At 42.7% G+C, this 27423-nt stretch overlaps 1 protein-coding gene across 2 annotated transcripts in view; it reads right to left on the reverse strand.

Moving 5' to 3' along the window:
* The window catches only part of TGFB2 (transforming growth factor beta 2), a 60796-nt gene that overhangs the window by 11687 nt on the left and 21686 nt on the right, over positions 1-27423 (reverse strand). For both annotated transcript variants that reach the window (XM_021546149.3, XM_077781870.1), the window contains exon 2: positions 10982-11145. In XM_021546149.3, coding sequence (XP_021401824.1) covers positions 10982-11145 — 164 coding nt within the window. The remainder of the gene's footprint in view (positions 1-10981; positions 11146-27423) is intronic.

The raw sequence follows: 27423 nt of genomic DNA on the forward strand, positions 1-27423 counted from the left end.
ACACAGATCCCAGCATTTGCATGAGCAGGAGACAGAGTTTCCACACAGGCAGCCCCACCTCCCTCGCTGCGGAGGGACACAGCCCAACACCCACGGGTACAAGCGTGGTGATGCCCCATGGATATGGACATGGGAATGTCTGCCCAGGGGTATGGGCACGGGGATGTCTGCCAAGGGATATCTGCTCACTTGGGCTTGCTTCCACTGCCTGCAATGTACACATACAATCACAGGCTCCAGGGATGAGCTGAACTGGAAGAAGTGTTACCAAAAGGTGATCCACCAGACTTCTAGACCAGCATACAGAGTAATTTTCACTCAGTAGTAATGCCCTAAATTCTAAGAACAATTTCACGTTTTTCTACCCCGTTTTTTGTATGCAATTCCTCCCTTTCTCAGGAAAACCATCAACTAAAACACTTCTTAATCTTCTCTTCACCAGTGTCTTGCACACTGCCTTCAACCTACCTTTTGTACGCCCACTGCTAACCTACCTCTCCATACACCCTTTTTTCAATTCTGAGGCTTCTTAAAAACACCTGGTGAAAATATCATCTTACAAATACCTATGAGGAGTTTCTAGATATGACATACGTGCAGCTACTGCCAGCAGATCAAGGTGAAACAAACACATTAATAAATGAATAATGCAGTTAATTGCAGGAAATGGCTCATGAAGAAGCAGATGCAAACAAAGCATTGCTCTTTTTTGTACAGCTCCATATGTTTAGGAAGCCCAGCCGGGGATCTTGGTGATGACAGCACTCACATGCCACCCTCGTAAGGCCTGCCAGATTTCTGGTTTTTTACAAATCCTGTTGAAATCTACTCTTCATTCTGCTCTGTCTTCTCTGGGAGAACCTCTGCTTGGCTGGCAGGGACTTTACTCCTCTTCATCCATTAGAGGAGGCTGACCCATGATGTTATCTTGAAAGCATATCCCAAATCACTATGACCAGGGCATTCAGCAATGAAAAATTTTAGTTTTGTCATAAACTGGCTTCAGAAGAATGAGGAGTTTCCAGAAAACACTGATTTGTAAATTACTTCTGACACTTGCTATCCTTATTTTTCAGACTAACTGGAAAGCATTAACAGACACAAAAATTTAAGTATCAAGTAGCTGAAATCTTTGTTCAAATACTGGAGGATGAAACTGTTTATTTATAGGCACACATATTTATACCCTCAAGAAACTATCACACAGTTCTGAGTATAAAAGTAAGGATAAGGATTATCTTAGTCTGTAGTTTATAAACTGTAAAGTACACTGAGAACACGACATAATTCATGATAACAAACAAAGCAGAATGCTTGCAAAATTAGCAGAAACGTGACTTCTTTAAAGAATGGGGCATATCAGAAGTTGACATGAGCAGAGCAGCAGCACTCCGCATCAGTGTAATTAAACTGGTTCAAAAACAAACTCAAGAAAACTACTAAGCCCACGACTGTTAAAACAAACATAATTATTTTGCTCAAAGTTTCCTTTGCCTACTCCCCCGCTCATATATTTATGCAGCTAAAGCAGGGGATAACTGAATCAACACATTAGTGTATGTATTCTAGACAATAACCACTGACAGCAGACGCCAGAACAGCCAGTCTTCGTGACTCATTACAGAGCTAAAAGGAAAAAATTTGACATGAAGATACACTGGTTCTTTCAAATAACTACAGCCCCAGAACAGCAACTTGTTTAGTTCATTTCAGATTTGGTATTCTGCCCAATAACGACTTCTAGTCTTCTATTGTCACCACAATCAGATGCAGAAGAATGGGAAAAATTACAATTAAGTATAATTTACAGTGGAGTAGTTTTGGCTAATAAATTCACCACCTCCTCAGCAAGCAAACAAACAAAAAAATGAATGTGGTTCACCAGTGATGATACACAGGCTGATGCATCAATGACATACATCTGCTGCAGCCAAGAAAACCAAGAGCATTTTATGGCTGGATTTGGGAATTATGGTTACCAACTCTTCGGAAGTATTTCTGGTGACTTACAGTTTCTTAAAACAAGTTGATGAACTTTCCAAACATAGTAATAAGATCATATGGCCACTTAAAAATATCTATCCTATTTCCTGCATTGCCTTGGAACTTGAAATGGTCACTGCTATCAGCCAGTGTGGGTTCTGCAGTCACTGAACAGCAGTAAATATGGCATTATCTTGTGAAAACCTGCTATTAATCTGCCTTTCCTCTCCATTCATTCTGGACTGTCTGATCTCCTCCCTCCAGATGCTGCTGGCCCCCTGATAACTTCCTTCCTTCCCTTCCCTTCTCTGTCATTTCAGACTCCTGTGATGTTCTTGTGTACTACAACATCTTGGCAGGCTCACTACTCTTTCTCTTACTTATCAGTCATTATCTATGATTTCCATTGGAACTTCACAGCCCTTTTAAAAATAATGGAAATAACCTGACATGTGCTTGGAAGCTTAAAGTAACTAAGCCCAAACAATGAGATCCAGTGGTAAATGAGGTGCTTTATGCTGGTCAACATGAGAGCAAAGATAAGTTCAGCTATGCACACCATGGCTGAAAACCGCTATTTAGGATGACCTTTCCTGAACTAGAAGAAACTGCAGGAGACTCCAGCCTAACTCTTTACACTGGAATGACCAGATTCCCAAGGTCTGCATACACAGCTGCTGGGAGTTTCCAAATTCTTACATACTATTCACCCTACTGAAAGATTCACTCACTGCCTGGTTCCAGATTTCAAAGGTCTCCTCGGACAGCTCTCAGGGACTTCAGCCAGCTCTTTCTGAAACTTACAGTTAACAAATGGCCATGCTAATTATCAATCCTTTCTCATTCCCTGGTTTAATCTGAGGCCTTTGATCCTATTTTGGACACAAGGAAAAGAAAATCTTTGATTCTGCTGCAAACCTCTCCAGTTTATTACTCATTATATGTGAAAACATATGGTGCAAAGTGCAAAGCTTCCATATAGTACCTTTTGCCAGATAATTGGGAATCTACTGGCTATCAAAATCTTAGCTGCTTCTAAGCACGAGAGACCAGCTTTTTAAAAAAAATCTCAGTGTGAGTTTTTAAGCTCTTCTTGTAGCCACTCCTGCAAAGGAGTAATTCAGACTCTGCCTTCAGTGCAATGGAGTTAAAAGGGCTTTACAGTTCCCCTGCTTATCAATGAAGTCTTTCCATTACTTGCAATGGTCTCCGAATCAGGCTCAAACTGAGAGCAGAATCTTTAGAGACTACTATATGAGATGCAGAGCTCCTGCCAAAATACAAAGAAAGGTATGGAGCACTTGCCAAAGTTTGTAAAAAACCCATAGGTCTCTGATCCATCTGCTCAGAACTTGCCAGACACGTTCTTCATGCAAACTTGCAAATAAAAAGAACATATTGCACACATAACCCAACCACTTTTATATCTGGATGGGCTACAGCTGCAGAAGGATTCTCTTACAGTGCTGGCTGATGCTCACTTAAAGGTAAAAGAAGGTGAAGTGTGAGGCAGGCAAAGAGATGAGCACTTAAGCAGGTCAGAAAGGAAGTCAAGTGTGCATGGAATCGCTGTGACTGACTTGCTGCATCACCCTGCGGTGAGGGGATGAGCTCTGGGAAGGGAATGGATCCCAGGAAGGGGTTTCCTCACCATTTGTTCCCCAGGCAGGGCCTTCCCCCTGATACTGAAGATCAATGTGCAGTGCAACTTGGGGACACATCCCTGAGGCCATCCAGCCTGATTTATGTTTCAGCAGGCAGGAAGACTCTGCATTGTTTAAGCAATAAACAAGAACGGAGGGTCTGGGGTCGTTCTCCTGCAAGATTTTGAAATATTGAGGGCAATTTCCTGCCATTTGGGAGATTTTAAGATAGCTCCAAAGAAAGATTTTACATAAAATAAAGCAAAACAAAAAAATCCTGTAAACTTATCTAGCCTTTAGCTTTAACTTGCCAAAGGCACATTATGTTTTATTAAAGTATCAAGAAAGAGGAGCCAAAGTCAACAGAAACAGAGTGGGTTCTCCTGTCTTCTAGCCAAATCTCCCAGATCCTGCAGGGTACTCCTGTGTTCATCTCCCCTTTATGCACAGGTCTCCTAAGCCCTTTTCTCTTCCTTGGTCCTGTCCCTCACAGTCATATCTCATCTTCATGTGCATTTTACTACAACATTTTGGCATGCAGCTGTCTTGGCTAAATGAGTATTTGGACACAGTAGTTTCTCCAAGATCTTGTCTTCTTCCACAAATCCCTCCTCTTTTTTCCCTTCCTCTTGCCTGTCTCACAGCTCTTCTTAGAATTTTCTCCTCCCACCACCAACAGGTTTCCACCCAAACCACTCCCATCCTCCTCCATTTTCTCCCATCACCTATTCTTCTTCACATAGGCTTCTGTCCAACAAAACTTCACATTGTTTCCTACACCTCCCCTGAACAGGAACACCACCTTTCAACAGACTCTCTAGCACATGGCCAACCTGATGTTCCTTAGCCCAGTGACTACCACGCCAAGCTGCTTGGTTCAAACTTGCTCGTGCCCCAGCGTCCTGTAGGCTTGGCTACCCCAACAAATGCTAGCCCAAAGAGCAAGGACCTAAACCTAGTTTTGTTTTCAGACCCATGGCCTGCATTCCCACGCCTCCAGTAACGTTCAGGCACCACAAATGGCAACACAGCCATCTGTGGCCTGCATTTCTACACATGGCAGTGTCCAGCTCGGAAGTACACACTGGCCATTGCCAGGAGCTGATGGAAATATGATATATTCCTTCAAGTTGTCTTCAGTAACTGCTCTATTCCTCGCAAGAGGCAGGTGCATCCGAGATATGCTCCCAAATTTCAGCGAAGATGATGCAGCCATAAATACTCCCCTCATGCTCACACAGTATTTGCCAAAGGTACTCTAGGTATGGTCTCCAATGTACTGACATCTTTTTGTAGGGCATAGAGTATTTGGAACCAGAAAAAGAGGATTCTGGAATAAGAAGAAAACATAAATTCAACTGAAATATACTGCAAATTAACTTCCTTTGGTCCTGAGCTGTTGCTGGAGGAAAATGAAGGAGTTTGGTAAAGTAGAAAGTTATTACATCCACATTTTATACTGGGTTTGGCACTTCAAAGAACACTCTGCATTTGCCATTCAACATAACCTCATAACCCTTCAGAATGCAAGGGTTTCATCCTGGTTTTTTATCCTGGTTTCAGGATAGCAATACATAAACTGTAAGATCCAAATGCACTACTTTAGATGTGGGTCACAGCGATGGCAGCCAATTATAACCAAGTGCCCCAGGTGATATCTGTAATACAGACATCCTGCGCCAGCTCACAGCCACAAATCCTGCTTCATGGTATTTTCTTCCGTGGCATTAGAGACGGCACTTTTTGGCAAGAAAAGAGAGCAAGGCCCCTCTGCTCCTGATTACATGGAGATCAGCCTGAAGGATCTCTGTTGCAGTCAGTGTAAATTGCCTCAGATTTGCACCGCGGAGATTTGGCCCAAATCTATAGTAACTCACTCTAAATGTATTCCCCAACTGAAAAACAAGACAAAACACTGTCTGAATTGAAGGTATTTGAACAACCATCTGTGGTTTAAATTTAAATCTGACTCATAATGGGGCAGTATGTTCCACAGCATCTTCCTCCTCATACCTCCAAGCAGGGAGAGAGACCCTGGAGGAAGTGGGGCTCACCACTACCTAGAGGATGGACAGTTCTTCCTAGACCTTCAACAAATTCCATGGGAGCTCTTGACACGGACTGGGCCCTCCCCAAAATGGAAAGACCAAAGGTCTGCTCCTGTTTGCTTCAAATTCTTCACTGCAATCTGGTCCAGCTTCAACCTGGCACTGTTCATTTCCCCCAACCCTTGTTCTGATCCATCCTGTGGGTACACCCCTCCCATCACAGCCTCTCAGATAATCCCACCCATAGCAGCCTCAGATAATGATGACAATAAAGTACAGCGCTTCAGCTGCACTTTTTGTGATGCTTTATGATGTTAACAAAACATGGCACCGCTTCCACAGGAAGTAATTATTATTTGTTATTGTTTGACTGCCTGTACATAATAAAAATACCTTAAACCCAATACCACAGCATTCTAGGAAGGGTGTCTTTTCGCCCTGTAAAGGCTTCCACTAGTTCTGCTTTGCAGTGGTACCTATTTGTTTTTTGGTATGCTTATTCATAAAAGACAAGGCTTTTTTTGAAGGGTGCAGGGACTTTATTCATAAATACAGAAGCACCTTAATAAAAGAAAGATGTGATGAAGTCTTCAAAGCAGGCAAGAAAACTGATGAACAAAGACATTCCCATAACAATTGAGCTTTATCTGATCAAATTCCAATAAAGCCTGCATTTGGCATAAATCTTTAAAAACATAGCAAAGGCCACTGGAGGATGCTAAAACTTGTTTATTTAATATTATTCCTCCTCCCTTCCCCAAAAGCACTTTATCCTCTTAATATTTTCTGCAGTCTTGGTGCACGCTGGGAAGCGCATTGAGCGAGCATGGCACAGTGAAAGGACGGGAGAAGCGCGCCTTGCCTGAGGTCACGCTGCCTCCTTCCTTCACTTTGGCTTCCCACTCTCCAACATGCTGATCATCAGCAGTACAACCTTCAAATTAAGCCTCCCTTTTGGGCAGAATAAACAACAGAAAAAGTAGTGCCTTTAAAGAATTTAATTCTCTGCAGCTTCACTTAACCTGAGCCAAGAAGAGACAGAAGCTTTCATGCCAGCCTTATAAAAGTATCTTAATTTCTACTTCTGTGAGTTTTATTATTTTCCATCCAAAGACTAATATTTAGTATGTGCACTGTACTTCCTATCTGTGCATGAACACACAGATGGTACTGACTAATCCTTAAATATCAAGAGAAGTATTCTGCATGAAAACAGACATTTTCTGCACACAGGGATTACTACTTGCCCATTGGCTCTGTGGATGCATGCAGGGCACCTCTATGAGAATTAATCTCTAGGATTCACTGCCTGGAGAAATCCAGATGGCAGAAAACCTGGCAAGCAGATTCATAACCACTCACTTCCAGCATAAATATGATGGGCACTCTGTGCTCCAGCTCAGGCTCTGAGGTGGGAACAAGGTCCTGCTGCTGCTGCTGCAGCGCCAGGGGCCAGGAACAAGGGGCCACAGCCCTGGCTCACCGTGCCAAGCAGCCCCAGACTGCCTTCCTGGAGTCAGTGCAAACAAGGGCTGTAGCAAAACACAAAGTCCCTTTCTGATGTGGTTTGGAAAAGGGAGCCAAGTACAGCCTGAGGAAAGCTTAGCTGAAAAGGTGCAGTTTTGCATTTCTTCTTTCATTTTAAGGGGTAGATCTGTAAGGTCGGAGGACCACACAAAGAAAGAATCAGGCGGAGAAACAAAATATTTATATACTGCTTGCTTATTTTTTCAATTTACCCTTCACATCTGTCTCTAGCTGTTCCTAAAATAGTTATTTAGAATAAGGTCCCTTCTGCATCAGTGGTATATATGCTACTACTAAACTGCCACTGGACTAAATCAGAAAGCTCTTGGAGGGCAATTAGAAGATGTGCACATGTGCAGGGACTATCTCAGTGAACCACAAGAGCTCTGATTCTCCCCAGAAGGCTTCTGCCTTCTGCCCCTCTTCTCCTGAGAAAGACAAGGGGACAAAGGAACAACCATTCCTTGAAACTGCAGGTATGAGAGGAATTTCAAAAACCCTCATCAAGAAGAGCTCCACAACAAAGCAAAACACTAGGCAACCTGAAACTTGGTTGGAGAAGAAAAAAAAAAAAAACCCTAATAATTAAATGTTGCTTATGCAAGATGAAAAACCACACTGTTCCTTCTGGGCACAACAGCCCTGGCAAGCCCAGCACGTATGTCACAAGACAGGAAGCAAAGCTCATGCTCAGAGGAGGAGTGGCAGCTGCTCATGCCAACTCCACCGGCAATCTCCTCTGCAGGGCTCACTCTCCAAGCATGGTTTCTCATGCTGGAGTCAGGTATCTGACTAAGTCTTCAGCCCTTACAGAAGACAGTTGCCTCTCCCACTTCCACTGAAATGAGGCTCTTCCTGACCCTCCCCTTCTATTGCCCATGCTTGTACCATGTTCACCACTAGACAACTCTATCTGCATTCTCAATACATTAATACACAGCCCCAAAGCTCCTCCAGCACCACTGGGGCACAAATGCCTCCTATCCATACCTGTTCACCTTCATTGGCATAGATTTTCTTCTTTCTAATCTCTAGAATTCATATAGTAAGTTTTAGAATGCTTTCTATAGCACCGTTCTACAATACACCACAGAATCATAGAATATCTCAAGCTGGGAGGGACCCAAAGGCATCTTGGGTCCCTTGTCTCCAATTTCTCCCTGCTTTTGCTTTTCCTGCTGAACACTGCATCCTAACCTCATGTGCTGTGACATAGGCCAGTTGCAGCAACTGCAGCATCATCCAACTGCAGCAACATTTAGGGACTCTCATGCTCCAGGCAGAAGAGCTCCTGCAGTTCAGACTGCCCACCACAGAGCTGTAATACCCCCATACAAGGTTTTAGGAAGAGCTGCATACAAGATTGCAAGAAACAAACATGACCAAAGGGAAATGATCCAGAGACAGCTTGCCTCTCTACAAGCAAAGGAACAAAGTAACATGCCTAAAATATGCCTGGCACAAACACACAGGGCATGCTGCCTTTGGCTTGCCTGTTACTTGGTGGAGAAAAGATCTAATCCTACAATAACCTGCACTCATTACTCACCTAACACTTCACTTAGTTTGCTCCACCCAGCCTAAAAAAGAAACTGCCTTAGTCACCAGCCATGTGTTTATCCAGGGACCCAAGTACCTGCCCTGGATGCAGGTGTCAATCATTTCCATGGGCACAGTCTCACTGGAGTCAGGCTCTTTCAAGTAAACCCCAGCTGTTTCTCATCACAAGGCAAAATCCCAGCCAAGCAAAGGCCCTTTCTTCCATACCTCTGCTGAACTCTTTGTGTCCCATATTCCTCAAACACAGAAAGGCAATGAACTGAGCTCAGGCAACCACAGCTGTATTCTTTTCAGGTGGCTGACTAACAGCTCTCAAAAATAGAACAACAGAAAGCCCAGAGATGCTATCAACTCCTTTTAGGGTGTCTGAGCAGTGAGGTCAAGCCAGAATATACAATTGTTTCAGCAGGCTGCTGTGGCAGCATCACTGGGACTCTTAGTGTATTTCTCTGGGATGGCTGTTCTATACAGGCAAATGCAGTGACCCTCAACAGAGGTCTTAGCTTTCTCTTTTAACCATTAACACATTATCTGCTCAACTTTTCTGCCATCCTGCTCTTGGAAAGGATGGCAGTCAGGTCACAGCAGCCAGTGACCACCTGTGGACCTGAACACATTCAAATGGGAATTAAGTTTTTCCTACATTTAAACAACATCTAAACAGAACAATGCACTTTTCCTGCTGTCAGCCTCTACGACTGGCTTTTGCTGTCACTTCAGCAAGTGAACCCAAAGTGTCCCCTCTCTCTGCTTCAAGTTTGGCTTCCACTTGACCAGACCAGGCAGGAAATGGTGAACATTCAAAGTGAGGGAGAAGACTCAAATTTGCACACACTGGATCCAAGCTAGACTCCAAAGTGCTGCAAGCCCAGGACAGTGCCCAAGCACAGCTAATGCAGGCATCCAGAACAGAATCAGAGAGGGTCTCCACACACTTTTACAAGGTGGTATTCTCTCCATCAGGGTTTTCAGCAGAACATGTCACAGGTTGCTGGAACAACTGCAAGTTTTACTCAGTATAAAACTTCTGGGAGCTGGGCCCGTTTTAGTTGCTGTGTTTCTCAGTGAGGAGAACTATGCTTTAGATGAAATATGCTCTAGACAGTATTTGCACAAATGCACAGACTCTGTGTTAAATGAAGTTAAAGGCTCCAATGTCCTTAAAGATTAAATGACATAAATTTTGTCAACATTCAGGAGTGAGTCATGGGGCATTTTCTTACTCCACAATCCCTGAATTGTCCACTCCCTTGCCTCAACCCACAGACTACTATACACAAGCCAGGTTTGAAACTCCTTAACTTTGCAATTCAGTTTCAATTCCATTTCTACAAGGAAGACTTAAAAAGCTTCTCCTGAACATGGACCAGATAGAGGAATTTGACCTCTATGTAAACTACTGTTCAGGTCAGGTGTTGGGAGACAGAGATCCTGGGCATAACATTTTTGATGTCTTGGTCTCTCATTTTCTTTTATATGCTGTGAAACACTGAATCACAGAGTCACTAAGGTTGGAAAAGACCTCCAAGATCACAGAGTCCAACCTTTGACCAAACACCACCATGTCAACTGGACCATGGCAGTAAGTGCCATGTCCAGTCATTTCCCTGATGTCCAACCCAAACCTCCTGTGCTGCAGCTCAACACCATTTCCTCTTGTCCTTTTGCTGGTTGCACAGGAGAAGCCTATCCCAACCTGGCTGCACCCTCCTTTCAGGGAATTGTAGAGTGATAAAGTAACCCCTGAGCCTCCTTTTCTGCAGGCCAAACACCCCCAGATCCTCAGCAGACTCCCTCTCTAAACCCTTGCCCAGCTTTGTTGCCCTTCTCTGGACATGTTCCAACACCTCAATGTCTTTCTTGCAGTGAGGAGCCCAAAACTGGACACAGGATTTGAGTTGAAACCTCACCAGGGCTGAATAGACAGGGAAAATCACTGCTGATCATTGCTGATACAAGCCAGGATGTCACTGCCCTCTGGGCCACCTCAGCACACTGCTGGCTCAAAACTCTGGAGTCCTGAGGCTTAACTGCTAGAAAAATTAACACATTTGAGATTGGCATGATTTTGAGCGAGTCCTCTCAAGGGAAGGCACTGAAGTAGGAGGCTGCTGTGCAGAGCGGGGACCCCACCGCTCGTCCCCAGGGTTTGCTCTGCCTGCTGGGTGGGTTTTGAGCAGCAAGGCGGGGGGAGCAGAGCTGTGGGAGGTGCCTCCATACCTGGTACAGCTCTATCCGCTGCTCCGACACGCGGGCCTTGGTGTTCTGCAGGCGGAAGACCCTGAACTCGGCCTTCACCAGGTTGGAGGCGTTCTTCTCCATCGCCGAGACGTCAAACCTGACGATTCGGAAGTAAAGGCTGTAATAGCTCGGCGGGATGGCGTCTGCAAGAAAGCAGAGGGGCTTTATTACTTTTCTTGGTGATAAAATATACTGTTCTGTGGGAATCCAGGGCTTCCCTCTGGCTGCCCTGGCAGGCCTTGGACCCTGGCAGGGGTCAGGAACCCCCCTGGACAGAGCCCCCAGAGACACTGGCTGTGATCTCTGTCCATGGAAAAGAGTTTTCAATCTTACAGGATGAATTACAAGCTCTGAGTGTTTGATATGAGCAATAATTAAGCGTGGCACGGGTGCAAAAGTAAAATTTTAGGATTCTAGATTAGGGGTCCAAAGGGGACAAGATGGAGGAAATTGGGTGTGCCTTGTCCTTTTTCTCCTTCTCCATGCCCTCCATGTTTCACTGTAGTGTTGGCATTTTTCTGTTGGTTCAGGCTGGGGACACACTGTCCAACGTAGGTGACAGATATTGGCACGTTCTTGTAAATGCAGCCCAGGGAGTTTCTGGTATTGAATGTTTGTAACATCCCACTGAGGGCAGAGCCCCACACGCTGCCCTGCAGGACAGAGCTGGGCAGGGCAGCAGAACATGTTAGAGATAAACAGAATAAACAACCTTGGAACCAGCACAGACCAATTATGGCTTCTTCCTTGGCAACGGGGCTGAAAGACAGAGACTTTCTACAATCTCAGAATCACCAATACCACAGATTCCGACACTGTTCCTTCAAACATTTTAATATAAGACAGCCTCAGACAGGGCAATACCTGAAGCGTAGTTCAGTTTCCAATGGTCAATTTAGTACTATTAACAATTTAATAAAAATTAAGAAAATATACTCCACATGTTTTTTATAAGACTGCCCTATTAATAGAGATTAAAAACTACTTTCAACTCTATTTCAGGTCGTGCATTTAAACCTCCCCTCTTTCAACCTACTGGTGGAAAATCCTGAATACTTAAGAACTGAGAAAAAAAACAGCAGCTGGCACATGGTAAATGCCTTCAGGCTCACAGAGAGTTCACAGGGATCTGCTAAGACAACAAATAACAGCAGCTCATCTGCTTTATATGTTTTCTGAAACCCACTTCCCCTCAGAATATGGAGCATGAATTAGCCAGCTTCAGATTTTATTCTATACCTAGTTATTAAAGGGTATTTTTGGAACAAAATAGTCATTCTGATTATAGTGATGAGGGTTGGAAGAGAAGAGGAAGGAAAAACAAGGCAAAAAGGCAAGCAGGCAGTAGACACTATGAACAGTATTACATGAATTTTGACCCCTTGCAAGCAGTAAAAGCCATAAATGTAACACCCCTTACTATATATTTGGTAAGAAACAGAAAAAAAAGCCCAGAAAAATGGGCTCAAGTCTTCTACCACAGTGTCAGACATCTCAGTGTGGTTTCAAACCACTGTTTCTCGTTCCCAGTGGTAAATCCTGACTTAAGGAAAAGCAGCAAGGCAGTTTTGCACAAACCAGGTTCAGTCATCATCTGAAGCCCTTCCACACTGTCCAGAGCACCAGCCCTAGGAGAAGTTTGCCTGCAGCACTCCTGCCTGACACCCAAACTTGTTGGAGAGGAGACAAGGGAAGAGAGTGGAAGGACACAAGCTCACACTCTCCAGAGAGGAGATGAAATTACTTTAAGGCCTGATAAAAATATCAGTTCAAATGAAGGGAACAGTTTCTTCTTTTCTTACAATGTGAAAACTGAAGTGGATAAATTAAAAAAAAAAAAAGAAAAAGAAAAAGAAAATTCCATTTGGGGGCTGGGGAGGCATTTTCAGCTGAGGAAGCACAGGTGTTCAAACTGACTACATTAATAAATGTAGCTATGAGAAAATCTTTGATGTTAAAGAAATAATCTCGGCCTCAACTGTAGATGCATTGTAAGTGAGAGATGACAAGTTCCCAAAGCATTTCAAAAATTCCTCTGAAAGAGTACTTTCCAAAGCAAACCCTCAGTATGATCAAACAGGTACAACTATGAAGAGGAAACTCCAGATTTCCTTATGATTCCAATTAATTAAAAAAAAACAAAAAAACAACTCCTCAGATTTTCACATCTGCACAATAACCCCCCCACGCATCCCAGTCACTATTCTTGGCTACCATGCTTATTGACAGAAAACTGCTACAATCTCACAGTGAGAACTCAAAGGCAAATGGATGCAAATTACTCCTACACCAAAGCTGCTCCTCTTTCCCATCAGCAACACATCAGTGCCAGAGTCTCTCAAAATACCAAAGGAAGGGTTTCTGAGAAACACTTAACTGTATGCTACTATGACCTTGATACATTTTGCAAATTCTTATAAAAGCTGCTTGGTTCGTAGATTACATCCTCCTTTAAGAGAGAAATAGTATCTTCAGTTTATTTTTCCTGCTGTAGGAAACTCCAAGACTACTACTTGCTCTTCAGCCAAACCTAATCCCTCTAGGAATATAATTTGGCATAATAATATGTATATATAAGATTGATGCTTCCAGGATGAGTTGTAAGTTGTCCTTCCCTGTCATTTGTTTGAGGCATCAACCTACCATTTTGTTCACTGTGGACAAGCCAAACTAGCAGCCATTCACTTGCCCTGGCACAGACAAACCCTGTCCATCTTGACTTTATTTTAAATTGAAAAGCCCTATTTAACTGTCAGCTTGGTTTATATTTAGCTTCTTATTCCTAGAACTTTCTTGTGCTATATTTGTAGGCCTTCTTTCCAGATTCTTTGTTTTAGATACTGTATATTATAAATCTCTGAATATGTATCTGAGTGGATATTCCTGAGCCATCCTGCATTTATATTTTTTTCTCTCTTTCATAGCTAAGGAAGACAGAGAATGAATACTCTTTAAGTGTGCCTGTTTTTGTGTTGGCACATGTGCATTTCTGTACACTGCGAACAAGTATTTACCTTCCACTGGAAGGCAGGCATGGGACATCCTCTATGAATAAGCAGGAACTCTTCTCTTACTGAAGTTTCATCTCTCTTGTAAGATAGTTTTACATCTTTATATAGAAAACATCACGTGAGAAATTGGATTTCTTTACTCTATCATTCATGACAGTATCCACTGGAAGTCAGCTGAGGAAAAAGCATTATTCATGGACAGATGAAAAAAAGAAGGAATGGCTGACTTCACAATTGGGGTTTATGTGAAAATTAATCAATATGAAGACTGAGAAATGAGATTTGCAACTCTCTTTAAAGGAACAGTAAGAACCCCATGGAGTCTACAGGCTTTTTGATTAGCCTTTAAGTGGTCTCAGATGCTGCAATTTATCTCTCTTTGTGACTCCACCTAAACCTGACAGTTTTATCAATTCAGATTCAGTTGGATACCTCTGCACTCCCCTCTGGTTTTGGCCCCATGACTCCAGCAGACTCCAGGATGACTCTGACCAAGCTAGTCTCCAATCTCAGTCACCCTGCTGCAGACTAGACTCCTGAAGTATTCTTTGAACTATTATCATTAATGAGTGGAATTAAATCAATATGTTTCCTGTAGCTAGGAAAACATAATTTCTTTTGTTTTAGTGGGAGAGAGAATAGTAAACACAATGAAAGGTTCCGTTTTTATCATTTTAAAATTACTCATTAAATCAACCCTCAAAAAATCCTGAAGACTTCCAGCTGTAATAATCACAATCACAATCATCACAGTTGAGACGAGTTACACAAGACAGCTGGAGAAGGTGAAGGCAGCATCCATCCACCTCCTCCCTTTAGGCTGCTGAACACAGAGCATCACAGGTTTACTCTTTTTCTTTTTCTGTCTTGAACAAGCGGAAACTTCAGCAGCTGCTTTACACGGGACAGTCTGAACTGCAGGTTAAAATGTGCTCTGGTACGTGAGTGATTAAGTGCATCAGGACACTGTGGTTTCTGTGCCTATTACAGACTTTGCTCAATGTCCAGCATCCTCCAGGCTTCTGTACCAGCAGCCTGGACAGAAAGCAGCCCTGCTCTGACAGGGAGGGGTGCAGGAGACCCATCCCAATGTAGTCTGCAGTATTGCTCCAGGCTGCCAACGGGAGAGACTGGACACACTCTCAGACCAACCATCCAAAACAGCACACAGGCCCCCAGGAGCACCTGGGAGGAGAGCAAGGTGCAGTCAAGCACCTTGCAACTGAAAGCTGGGATAGGAAGTTTGTTTCGTGCTGAAGATATTCCCCCAAATCGAGAATAACCTGCATAAAAGGATGACACTTCTGCCTTGTGCAGTTGTGTCTGATGAACTGAGCCCTGCATTTCCACAGCTTTCCTCACAAGTACTGCATGTACTGGCATTTTAGGAGAAACAAAACACTCTGTTTGACACAGCTCTTCTGAGAGTTGAGCTTTCATTCTGGCGAGGAAAAAGACCTAAATTCAATTGTATCCAAATGAGGCTTTTTTTTCCCCCTCTGAATTTTCATTTCTGCTATTGAAACAAAAAGAAATCAATTACATGCACAGCCCAAGTTAGGAAATGTAAACAACTTTTTTCTTGTTGGAAGAGGCCAGACAGGCTGCCTTCACACATACACCCACACTGGAAAGGCTGAGAGCTTCAATCTAATCCTTCCATCAAGGGCTTGTAATAAATGCTCCAAAGATTTATTTTTATTCCCTTTTGTGTTTATTAAACTTTGGAGGGTTTCTTTTCCTTTTTCTTTTCTTTCTGGTGCTTTGCCCATTCTTTATTATGGCAGCTACAAAACATGGAGTGCCCTTTTCTTCTCGCTCTCTTTTTTTTTCCCCTCCTCTTCTTTCTAACTGCAGTACATGAATGACCATGTAGTAGGCTTTGAAGCAGCACATGCAAATATTTATAAGAGTAGCTTGATTGTTATTAAATGCAGTTGTTATGCTTTCCACCCTCTGGCAAGCTTCCCTAACCTCTCTAACTATTAGAACCATTTAGGCTGTTTGGATTTCAGCTCGCTGATAGCAAATTTGATGTTTTTTTTCCTAACAAGCAGCATAATGTGACATCGTTTTCTCCCTCTGTGTGAATTTCTCTCCCTGCTCAGCTTTGGGGTCCCTGCCAGGAGCTGGGTCAGGCTGCCTTCAAAGACCTGCAGACATGGTAAGTGAAGCAGCATGCACTGGAAGGATGCACATCTTGTCAGCTGTGATAGCACACCTTTCCAGCAGGATCCCCTCCTTCCTGTCAGGCACACTTCAGTCACAAATCCTCTCCTCTTTTCCAGGGAAAAATATCTCCAAGAACTTAGGAGCTTGTTTAATACATCTGGGCTCCCAAAGCCCATAATAATCACTCTGCTCACCCGCCCTGACCCTGATGTGACTGCAAAATCCTGCTGGAAACTGCCTCTCTGCAATCCAAGGGGACCAAGTAATGGAAGCCACAGGTCATATCCAGGAACTGGGACTGGCCCTCAAGGGTAAATCAGTCATACATCACCTTCCCATTGGCTCTGAACCTCTGTCCCACCATGACATTAAGCTATGAGCACTTCCATTAGCTGCTCACTGATCTTGGATGGAGCACTTGTGCCATTCTTCCCCAGGTGTCACTTCCAGGCTCTTGCAGCAAGGCTTCAAAGTCAGACAGTACAGAACTAGTGTAAGAGACTTACTCCAATATTCTACTTTTTATCTACAAAGTTGCCTCTGAGATATTACCTTTCTCTGTCATCAACCAGCTGCTGCTGAGGTCAGAAAAAACCTACTGGGGACAGAGTAGGTTCAGAAAGAATAATTACCTAATTACCAAATTTTGTGACACATTTTTCACAGCTGAACCACTTGCTATTCCTCTTCTAAAACACATTTAATATCTGTGACAATATATGAAAAGTAAACAACCAGAGGACATACTAGATTCAAAAATAGGCACAATGAGGCAAAGAGGGAATTTTTGGAGGATACATTTATGAAATTATGTGTTCCTTACTTAAAATCTGACAAGAGCCTTCTGGTTCTGCTGCTACTTCCTCATTGCTTCACCAAGCCTGAATCAAAAGATGACTAGCCAAAGCAATGACCTCAACAGCAAACAAATCTGGTAGTCAGGTTTCCAGTTACCCAAATAATTCATTCCCTCAAGGTACTCCTATTGCTCTGGAGTTTGATGGATCTTTGACAACACTTTTTAATTGTCTTTTGTACTTTCAAATTCTGTAATTGTGAAAAACATCCTGCAGTTGTCTTTGAGTCAAAATGCAACTGGCATAGTAAGGATTCTAAAACATTGTAATTATCCCCTGAAGAATCACAGGATTAAGTTTAAGTTTAGGTTTAAAGTTCTCACAAAGACAAGAAGCAAAATAAACTCAAGTAATTGTTAGTGGTGTAGCAAAGCTGCTGCATAGAATTCTTGTACAAAACAGGTTTAAGTCCTGGCTTTGTGGGTCACCATAAAGATGTAAAGAAAAGGGTATCTTATTACATGCTCCCTTAATTTCTGTCACTTCATCCCTATTAGCTGGAGCTGGATGTGAGTCTTACATTGGGCAACAAACCTTGCCTAGAAAAGCTACCATTGCTGGTTTGCTGTTTTAAGACTGTAACAATTCAACATATTTTAATTTTTTTTTGGTAGTTGTTCTCCCTGGGCTGGGTCAAATCATGTTGCAAGTTTGACCTCAAGTGGGTTTAAATGCTGCAGCTGAAACTGACTGCTTTGGATGTTAATTTGGTATGCAGACCATTTTAAGAAGAGCTGTAATTTTGCTATATCACTAAATTGTCTGATTTAAGTTAATCTTACCAGCCAAAAAGCCCTCATTGAGATATTTTTTTCCACTGGACCTTCTCTCTCGGCATGCCACCCTTTCACAATTATTTTCAAGCTACTAGTCTTTGTACACTCAGTCCAAAACAGCAATTAGCATGAAAAAACCCATATTACTCACACCAGCCAGAAAGAAGGAAGAGAAAATATCTGTCCTGAACAATCAATGATGACTTTTTCTCCCCTCCCTCTCTTATGGGTTCCATAAGGAAATAAAAAACAGGCCAACATCACAAATGTTAGTTTACCTCTAATGAAGTGCAACACCAAGAGTCTGGGCTACAGCAGATGCACCAAATGTAACCCTTTTGGAAAAAGTTCCCGGCTATTCCATCACCCAAAAGGCAAAGGAGAGTCAAATTTAATACCAAAGAGAAAAGCTGCAGGACCATTCTGCTCTATGAGAAGAAAGCATCAGACAAAGTCTCCAGAATCCTGTGAATGTCAGGGAAGTACTGCTGCCTCCCACGCTCCTGCTGCAAGGGGAGGGAGAGTTCAGGTGGGTGCAGGCTGCCACAGGAAAAAAAAAAAAAACAAACCTGTCCCCCATCACTGCTCACTGCAGGGAAGATTAGAAAATCTGAAAATGTTTCAGCAACGGGAGAAAAATACTTAAGGAAAACATACATAGTCCTTTCAGACAAGCTACACAATTTACTTGGAGGAAATCAGGTGTTTGTGTGGGATGTCTAGAGCAAAAAGGTGACACCTGTGGGACACACAGGAAGACACCTGGAACTCAGGACTACAGAATGCATGTATGAGTTTACACCTACAGATGTATGGTAAGGTAAACCAGCACAGAAATTGCAAAAACTTGTAACTACTTTAGCACCACAGAGCAGTCCTGAGGCAACTCCAAGACACAATCCTGGTCCTTTACAAGTCTCCTCTTCTGAGAATGTGTTTTGTTGAGTGAATTCCTTTAGGAAAATTCATTTTACTTCCACCACTGTGAAGAAAGCAAAGGCTGCCCAGAACATCACTTCTGCTATAAAGCAAATATCTCTGAATATTAACTTCTAGAAGAATCTGAATAAACATTGAGCCTCTCAAATCAACTGCCTGCATCCAAACTTTTGAAGCTGGAGGAGAATCAAAAGTTTGTTAAAATCACTGAAACCACTGGCTAAGATGAAGGGGGACACTGTTTGGTCCCTTTCAGGAACACAAAACCAAAACTCCAACCCAGGCATGTTTGGTGTGACCACTCCCAAATACCCTATTTCTTAAAAAGAATAATGGAATCTCTCCTATGGGACAGACCCTCTGGACACAAAGTAGCACACATAATACTGCCCCAGGCCTGGTATTTCTTTTCCCTATTTGCAGAAGCTGGAGTAGATGAGAATGGATAAACCTGCACGGGGCTCAACAGACACTTTCTGCCCCTGCCTTTGTGACTGCTTGAATGGGAATTTCCTGAAAAGAAATTTCACCATAACTCACCAGACCCTGCTCTCTCTGCCTCCCTTCAAAGCTTTCCAGGCTGCTGGCTTGTTTTCCCTTGTCCATGCTGAAACACAGGGGCTGGGTAATGTGAACAACACTGGAACATCACATGAGGGCTGTTCTCACGTCTAAATTTTGAGCCATTTGAGCAATGCTTAACTGGGGTAACTTAATTACTCGGGATTATTATGGAGAGCAGCAAATGCTGAGTTTTCCATTCCAGACTGTCTTTCACATATATAAATCTCCAGGCATTTTAGGAAGTCTGAAAGGTCTGACCTCAATTCTCCTCTCCTCAAAGTCCTCTTTACACATCACCTGTCATGCAAAGCAGCCAGAGAGGGAATGTAAACACAAACCCTACTGCTATCTTTGTTTCTCAACAAAGAACTCTTAATCTTGTGGCAGGTTAAAACATATGGGGTAAGGGTACAGCACAATCGCTTGCTCTCTCACACATAAACCCCCTCTAATCTCACTGCTGTGTTTCCAACACTGCAATTTCAATTGTGAGAGAGAAAAACACATCTTCAGAGGAGTCCCTCACTCCTGCACTGGGTGCCAGCACAGCAAGCACATGAGCATTCCCAGGAGAAGCTGATCCTTTTCTGCAGGGAAGGTGCATGACAAGCTAACAGGAAAGCTGCTGCGTCTGTCAACAGGCATTAGAACAAGTTACAAAGATGCCAAAGCCTCTCCAAAACCTGAGAAAAGTTTTGGTCCCAGTGAAGTCACCGACCAAACATTCCCAACACAATCAAAAGGGCCAGGAATTTACCCCTGCAACTGCAAGCACAGAGAAGATTTTCAGCACAAGGAAACTGTCTCCAGCCTCTCTGTGAATTTATCTGCCAACAAAAGGCCCTTCAGCTTTCAGCAGTTATTTTGTGAACATTCAGGGAAGAAGAACTCCTTTCAAATCCCCATCAGGATCCTTTGAATGAAATCCCAGGTTATCATGTATCACCACTGAAATCAAATATGTAAATAGATGTGTGTTGTGTTTGGAAACGTCTCAGGTATGTACTTCGCTATTCTACTTACACTGGAATGTAAGAAAAATACTCCTAGTGTCTTTCATCTCTCTCCATGAAAGGCTGCTCCTCTTTCAGCTAGGAATAATAAGGAAGAATTGCAAGTACAATTGCCTATCTCATCTTAAAAAAAAAAAAGGTGGGGCAAAAAGAAAAAGCTCACCAGGGAACACAAACCTTTCTCACGGGCAGAGTAAGACTTGACTTGCTGGCACAGTTCAGTTGAGGTTTTATGGCTGCAATGACCTCAGTGAGTGAAAACAGAGCAAACCAACCTTCTGCTGTTCACAGGACTGACCAAGAGTCTTCCCTGTAACAAAGACCTTTTTTCTCTTCCATTTCCCAAACTCCTCCCTGCCTGCATGCTACTGAAGGGGTACCTTCTGTAATAAGAAGAGACCTCTCTGCTGGCAGAGACATGATCACAAGCCCAGCTGCACTGCTGTGTGTTCCACTGCCTTACACAGACATTGGGATGCTCACTGCAGTGCCTGAAACCCCCTGGCAGTCACCAGGAAACCCGAGTCACCTCGAATATTTTTATCTAAGAAAAACATCTGGCCTTCTCAACAGCAGACTAGGTGTAAGGTTAGATTTATGTGTGTGTGTTTGAGAACGTCTATACATGTTTATTATTTTTTTAAATCCTTCCTCTTCCTGACACCTTTCTGATGAATTTCACTTGCACTCACAGCCCAGCCAGCAGGATTCAAACTGGCTTCACCATGTTGCTACAGTGCCATTTTACTAATGAACTATATTTTAAAAATATGCTTTTTTTCAGACATACTTTTATTGAATCCCTCAAATTCACACAAAAAATCAATTCTGTTATAAATCTATCTTCCCTGTCAGTCTATGAGAGGAGCTTGGCATGCCTTCATGCAGCTCAGCACACACTCTGCATCTCTCCCCTCCTCTCAGCTCCAGGGTTTCCACAGGCATGGGAAAGCATCCTGCTGCCCTGGGGGCCTGCCATCCATGGGAAGGTAAGAAACCTGTGCTCCCTCTGCAGCACCCAAGGCTGAGAAGTCAGCCAGCCCAGAGTCAGGATACTCACAAGAGCCATGGGACATTGGTCCTACAGGGCCAGCCCAGTCAGGTGCTCCCAGAGCTGGGGACCAGGGTGGTCTTTTGGGGACCCCTAAAAGTACCTTCAGTGAGGAGAATCATGTTTGAGCCTGATCCTTGGACAGAAGCACAGGCAAATCCTGTCAGTACTAGGAACGAGGGTTTGCAAGGTTAACCTCTCTAAGGAGATGGACTCAGTACTTCCTTTAAGGCTGTGGTCACCCATCATCTGTCTCTGTCTGTAAATTCAGGCTGCTGCACTCTGACAGCAAACATGCTCCTCACAGGCTCTGACCTGTGCCTTTTGTGCTGGATGACTTGAGCTGCCTTTTAAGCCCATGAATGCCATCTCCATTTTAATCTTCTGCATAGAAGGGCTTCTAATCACAAGGTTTGTTACGAAATCCACAGGGATGGCAGGAAATCTCTTGGACATGTCCTAAGGATTCTATTGTGCCAGGGCAAAGCAACTATACAAAATTCTATTTTACAAAAAATGTATTGCTGCAAAACAAAGCTACATTGGAGAGAAAAAAACAGAACTGGAAAACATTCTGAATTATTTAAAGAACTAAGAAAACTTTCCCCAAATCCAATTTCTCCAACAGTGTCACAACAACCACAAAGCCGTCATACATGACAAACTCAGTAGTGTTGAAATCAAGGAAATGGCAGCAAAAAGACATTCTCAGGCTATTTCACAATTCAGTTTAAGCTGCTGTGTTTATGTGCCTCTTTACCTTAGCACAGCATAATCCAAGTATCACTTCTCTTGATCTCATATCCAATGTTTTATTTCTCCTCTTATACATCTGCAGGGTGATTCGATCAGCTGGAATTCAATGTACGTGATCTAAGTGGTAAAACCAGTTTGAATATTTAGCACAGTAACAGGGAAAGAAGCCCACCACTCTGCTTCAGAGAAAAAGCACAGGCACAGGCTTCCCTCTAAACAGAATCTTCTCCAAGTCACCCTGTGAGCTTTTTATGCAGCCACGTGCTTAAAGGATTTCCTGCCCTAGAGCCCGTAGCAGTGAGGGAGCACAGGCTGAACCCAGTCCTTGTGATGCTCCTCAGACTGAGGAGAGCCTACAGGGCCAAATTCTCCATGCAGCTCACACTTGGAATGTGATTTTTGTTACAGCTTTCCCAACCTACCCAGCCTGTGCATGGGAAAGGCCTCCCCTGAGCAGGAGCAGGAGGAGGTAATAGCTTTCCTGCCTATGCTGCTGGTGGCCTTGCAGTTCACACTCCCAGGGAGAGGTGGAAATGAGCATCAACCTTCTGCAGAGATTGCTCATTCCACTCTTCTCAGGCTGGCCTGTGGACAGTCACCTCCTACTAACACTCTCCAGGCCTCCCCAGCCTGGATTACATTCCAGGCTAGATAGAATCATCCGGTCTCCCCAGATTTTTTTTTTGTTTTAATGTGGGAAGAGAGTACAGTTTCAACTGGCAGAAGTTGGTCAAGGCAGGTCTCTTGCACAGAGATTAAATTAAACAGTGCATCCCACAGAACCCAGCAGGGCAGCAGTCTTTGCTCAGGCACAGATGACTACTGAGTAAGAGTATACCATAAATCAAGTTGTCCTAAGCTACTTTTCCTTTTAAGATGGACCTAGAAAGAGCAGCATCCTTTTGCCAAGGGTCTAGAGCTCCAATTCCTGTTACCTAAGGCTGCAGGTTGCATGTAAGGCAATGTACCTTTGAAACTGTGAACTTTTACTTTCCTCCTCCTATCTGCATATTTGTGCAGCCCCACAACCACAGTTTTTAGGTGCACATCTGTCATTCATCACAGTTGGTGGTAGCTCTTTTACTTTTGCTGCCTCATCTCACTTGGAGCTCTCCCACCACTTCATTCCTTTAAACCACTCAGGCATTTTCCCTCTTCAATTAGTCCCTTAAAACTTTCCTTCCTCTTTAAACTTATGATTATTCTTTCATTAGTGCATTTTGTGGTGCTCTCTAAGGAGAACAAAACTAAATAAACCTCTTTCCCCCCAAAATTACACTGTCATGTTCTGAACAACTTGTAAGAAACAAAGCCAAGGCACAGACTGATAATGAAGGTAACACCATCAGGTTTCACCCTCTTCCGGAAGAGAAAGAGAGTAAAATTGAATATACAGTCATAAACCATAGGAAATTAAATATGTCTCTGCAAATGAAAGCTGCCTGTGAAAATAATTTCCAGGTTTATGGTTTTAATTACTACATAAATGAATGGAAAACAGGATTAAAGAATTTGCACAATTGTTACACATCATATTTGGAATCACAGCCTTCTTTTTTTCAACTACAATACCATGAAGGCATAATCCAATAAAGTCCAACTGAACTAGATCCAATTTCTCCTTGGTACTTAGTTTGGTAGACAAAAGTCTGAAATAATTCTCCAGCAGCACTCCTGTGGGACTGAAACATGCAGTATCAGGGTGACTGCAAAGCTTCCTCACTTACACTCAGGCTTTGGATTTTATGATTTGCACCCATTAAGAACGTCTATGACTTCCAGTTTTTCAGCTTTGCTCATTTACTAACTCTATTTCTAAACAAGATTTCAAGCACCAGTTAAACCATGGACCTCTAAAGAGGTCCTCTGCATTGATAAAGCCATCTGGAAATCAATCAAAGCATGCAGAGGAGCAGAAGTGTTGGAACCACTCTTGTGCCCTTTCAGAATCCCTTCATGTTTGCAAACACAAAAGCTTGGTGCTTTTCATTCACAGCTAAAGTAAGCCTTTCTTTTTTCCTTCCTTCTTTTCCTTGTTTTCCTTTTACTGCAGTGCATGTTGATTTTAGCATGAACAAACTGCCCATGAGTAATTGCTCCTTACATGTCTTCATGTAAGTCAATTATCCAGGGAGAATTTAGCATGCTGTACCAGTTCAGTCAAGCTTTTCTTCTGCAAGCCTAAAATCTCCCTAACTCCATTCTCCTTCACAGGCTTGCTCTTCATCTCCAGCTGAAATAAAATTCAGTAAATATTGCACTTGCAAGGTAACAGGTCTGGAATGTGAAGCATCTAGAGCTCAGCAGTCTCTTCTTGGCGTCTCATATGTACCTTGTTGCCTAGTGCCAAACAGTATTTGACTGGCTTTATTTAATTCAAATAAAGATACTGAATTCCACAACTGTACAACCTCTTAAAAACCAAAACCATAGTTAAAAGAAATGCCCTCTAAGAAACGCCTTCTAAGAAATGGCATTAATAGAAGATAAGAATGCTACATGCCTTTTTGGAGTCCCTGAAAAGGGCAGCATCTCAAAGAGACCTTTCCATCTGGAATATACATTTACATTTTTGTTATCATCCTTCACAAATTATAGACAAGAGAAAAAATATAATGACTGGCTTGTCATGCTTTGTCCTACAGGATCCTTGCCTGTCATATTATGAACTGCACAACAGCAAGGACCAGCATGGGCAAACTTCTGTCATTACATAACAGAATTTACAAAATACCACTGAGAGCCAGCTGATATTGTAGAATAAGAACAGTCACAAAGCAAGAAGTAAGTCCAAATCCTCTTTATAATCAAGTCTTATTGATTGGCACCAAGTTGCATAGCTTGGCAAGGAGAACTCCAAGCATTTCTCACCTTCTAACCTAGGGCTGTGTCCATACAGGCTCAGTCTTGACTAATGCTTACTTCCAAGTGCTCTGTTCAGAACTGCAAGACCCCCTAAGGCTGGAAGAGCTCTTCTGAATTTAACATTTGCTTCTACTAATTAACTGTATGGATTAGATGCTTTGTGTCAGCACAAGTTAGAAAGAGACCACATTCCCAGCTTCTCTCCCATGGGAATGCAATGGCTGGCCAACCCAACAGGTACAAGCTCTGAACCAAACCAAGGTGTAACTTGACTAATTTACATCCAGGCTACAGGTCTGCTTGACCTTGAGGCAGAAAGTTATGCCTTGCTAACCTAATCCTCAGAAGCCTTGGACCAAAATGCCTCTCAAAATCTTAATTAAAAACGAAGTACCTCTGAATCTAAAAAGACACCAATATTCATCACAGACATTTATGCCACAAATTCTGACTAGCAGCAAGGTGTGGGAAGACCACAGCTTCTCAGACCCTCTTGTTCCAACTTGAACTTTTTTTAATCCAATGCTGGAAATGTTCCAGACACTTATGACTAAAAATGTTTTATTCCAATAGTCTACTGTTTAAGCAAACCCACCTCTTTGCAGTCTGGTCTAAACTGTGGCCTCCAGTCTCTACTGGTCCAAGTACAGGAAGAGTGAGCAAACAATGGCCTTTCTGAGCAAGTGAGAGCCCCCCCTTATCACTCCTGAACAGTGATGCAATTAAAAAAAATCTAAAAAATTTAAAAAATTTATTGCCATAAAAGAAAGAAAAAAAAGGTAAAAAAAAAAAAGAAGGAAAAAAAAAGATTAAAAAAAGAGATTTTTTTTTTTTCTGAATAATTTCAAGTTAACATAGTAAGATGTCCTAGACAGTTTTCTTAAAACCATTCTGTTTCAAATGTTGGTTTATGTAAATCTGGAAAGTTGCCTTGTCTGGAGTAAAATCACATACAGATTGAAAAAGGATTAAGTTTTTTTTTTTTGTTACAATATATGCAGTTTTTATATTTTAACCTTCTAGTGTCTGAGATGGAAGAAAATTGGACGAGTTGGGAATAAGGAGAATATGCAAGGGTACAGTTTACTGCAAGGGCTGCTGCAGGTATGGACTCTCTTTTTGCATTGCACAAGGTACACGGGGTGTTACAAACACAAAAATGTCATTTTATAGCGTGGCCCCTCCTTGTGACAGGTTAACACACAAGGAAATGGCAGAAGTTCATCTCATAGTGGGCACTCAGCTCTCGTCTGTGCTATTCATAGCTGAGTGTTCAGGTTTACAAGGCTAGACTGGCTTTCCTGTGTCCAAATAAAACAGCTAGATTGATCCAGTTGGATTTCCAAAGGGCAAGATAAACGTCTTTCCCCAAAATATTGCAAATATCAATCACTCCGAGTGCCGCCACCTGCCTGAGATCCATCTGCAGAGAACTGGCTTTTGGACAGACATCACCACCAAGGAGTTCCTGATTCTTTTGTCCTGGGTGAGCTTTCCCTCACCCTGGAGGAGGCACCATGATAACAGAGCTGTGGTGCAGGACAGCTGGTACCAGAGGTACCAGAGTGACAGGGACAGGACATACACCTCCAGCAGGTCCCTGGTACCACCAAGACAACAGAACTACACCCCAGCTCAACAACAGATGGCTTACTGACTCCTATTTTAATGACAGGTTTTGCTCAATTAACTTCAACTCTCTCCCTCCACCTAAAGGTTCACCTATTTTCTTTTAAAGTTTACAGTAATACCCCCCAAAATTTGCTTTGCATTGGCAAGCAACTTTAGTTTCTGCTTTTTTGGGCGCACGTAAATGTTTGAGACAAAATTCTCTGGAGAAAGAGGCGTGCATACAAACAGACACACTCATGTGCACACGAAGAAACAAAAAAATATAAAAGAATATGTTTCAGACTAACAAAATGACATCCAACTAAATATTAGAAAAAGATGTTCTGACCATTTATGATTCAGAAGAATCCAAAACTAACGCAGACTCCAGACAGAGATCACATTCAGTGAAAGAGCTCCACAAATTGCATCATACAACACCATGACTGTGATAATGAATATGGATAGCAACTGCAGAGTCAGTGTCTGCATTTCTTAAGGATCAAAACAGAACAAGAATGCCTCAGCAGCTTCTTGGAATAAGCTAAAGAGTGATTTGAAAACACTTTAGTTCAAAGGAGCATGAAAACCATGCAAGTTTTAAATTTTCTGCTCTACATGCATTATTAGTCATGCTTCCTACAGGTGAGGCTCTGCAGGTATTCAGCTGACTTGTGCCTGCAGAAGCACAGCTCCAGAAATAAGTCTTTACTGCTCCAGACACATGACACTGACACAAATTACACATAATACTTAAGTTTAAGGATCATATTCAGAGGGAACAAGCACTGGAAAGTGGCTGTGAA

The sequence above is a fragment of the Lonchura striata genome, chromosome 3 (assembly GCF_046129695.1).
Source record: "Lonchura striata isolate bLonStr1 chromosome 3, bLonStr1.mat, whole genome shotgun sequence".
Classification (NCBI taxonomy): Eukaryota; Metazoa; Chordata; class Aves; order Passeriformes; family Estrildidae; genus Lonchura; species Lonchura striata.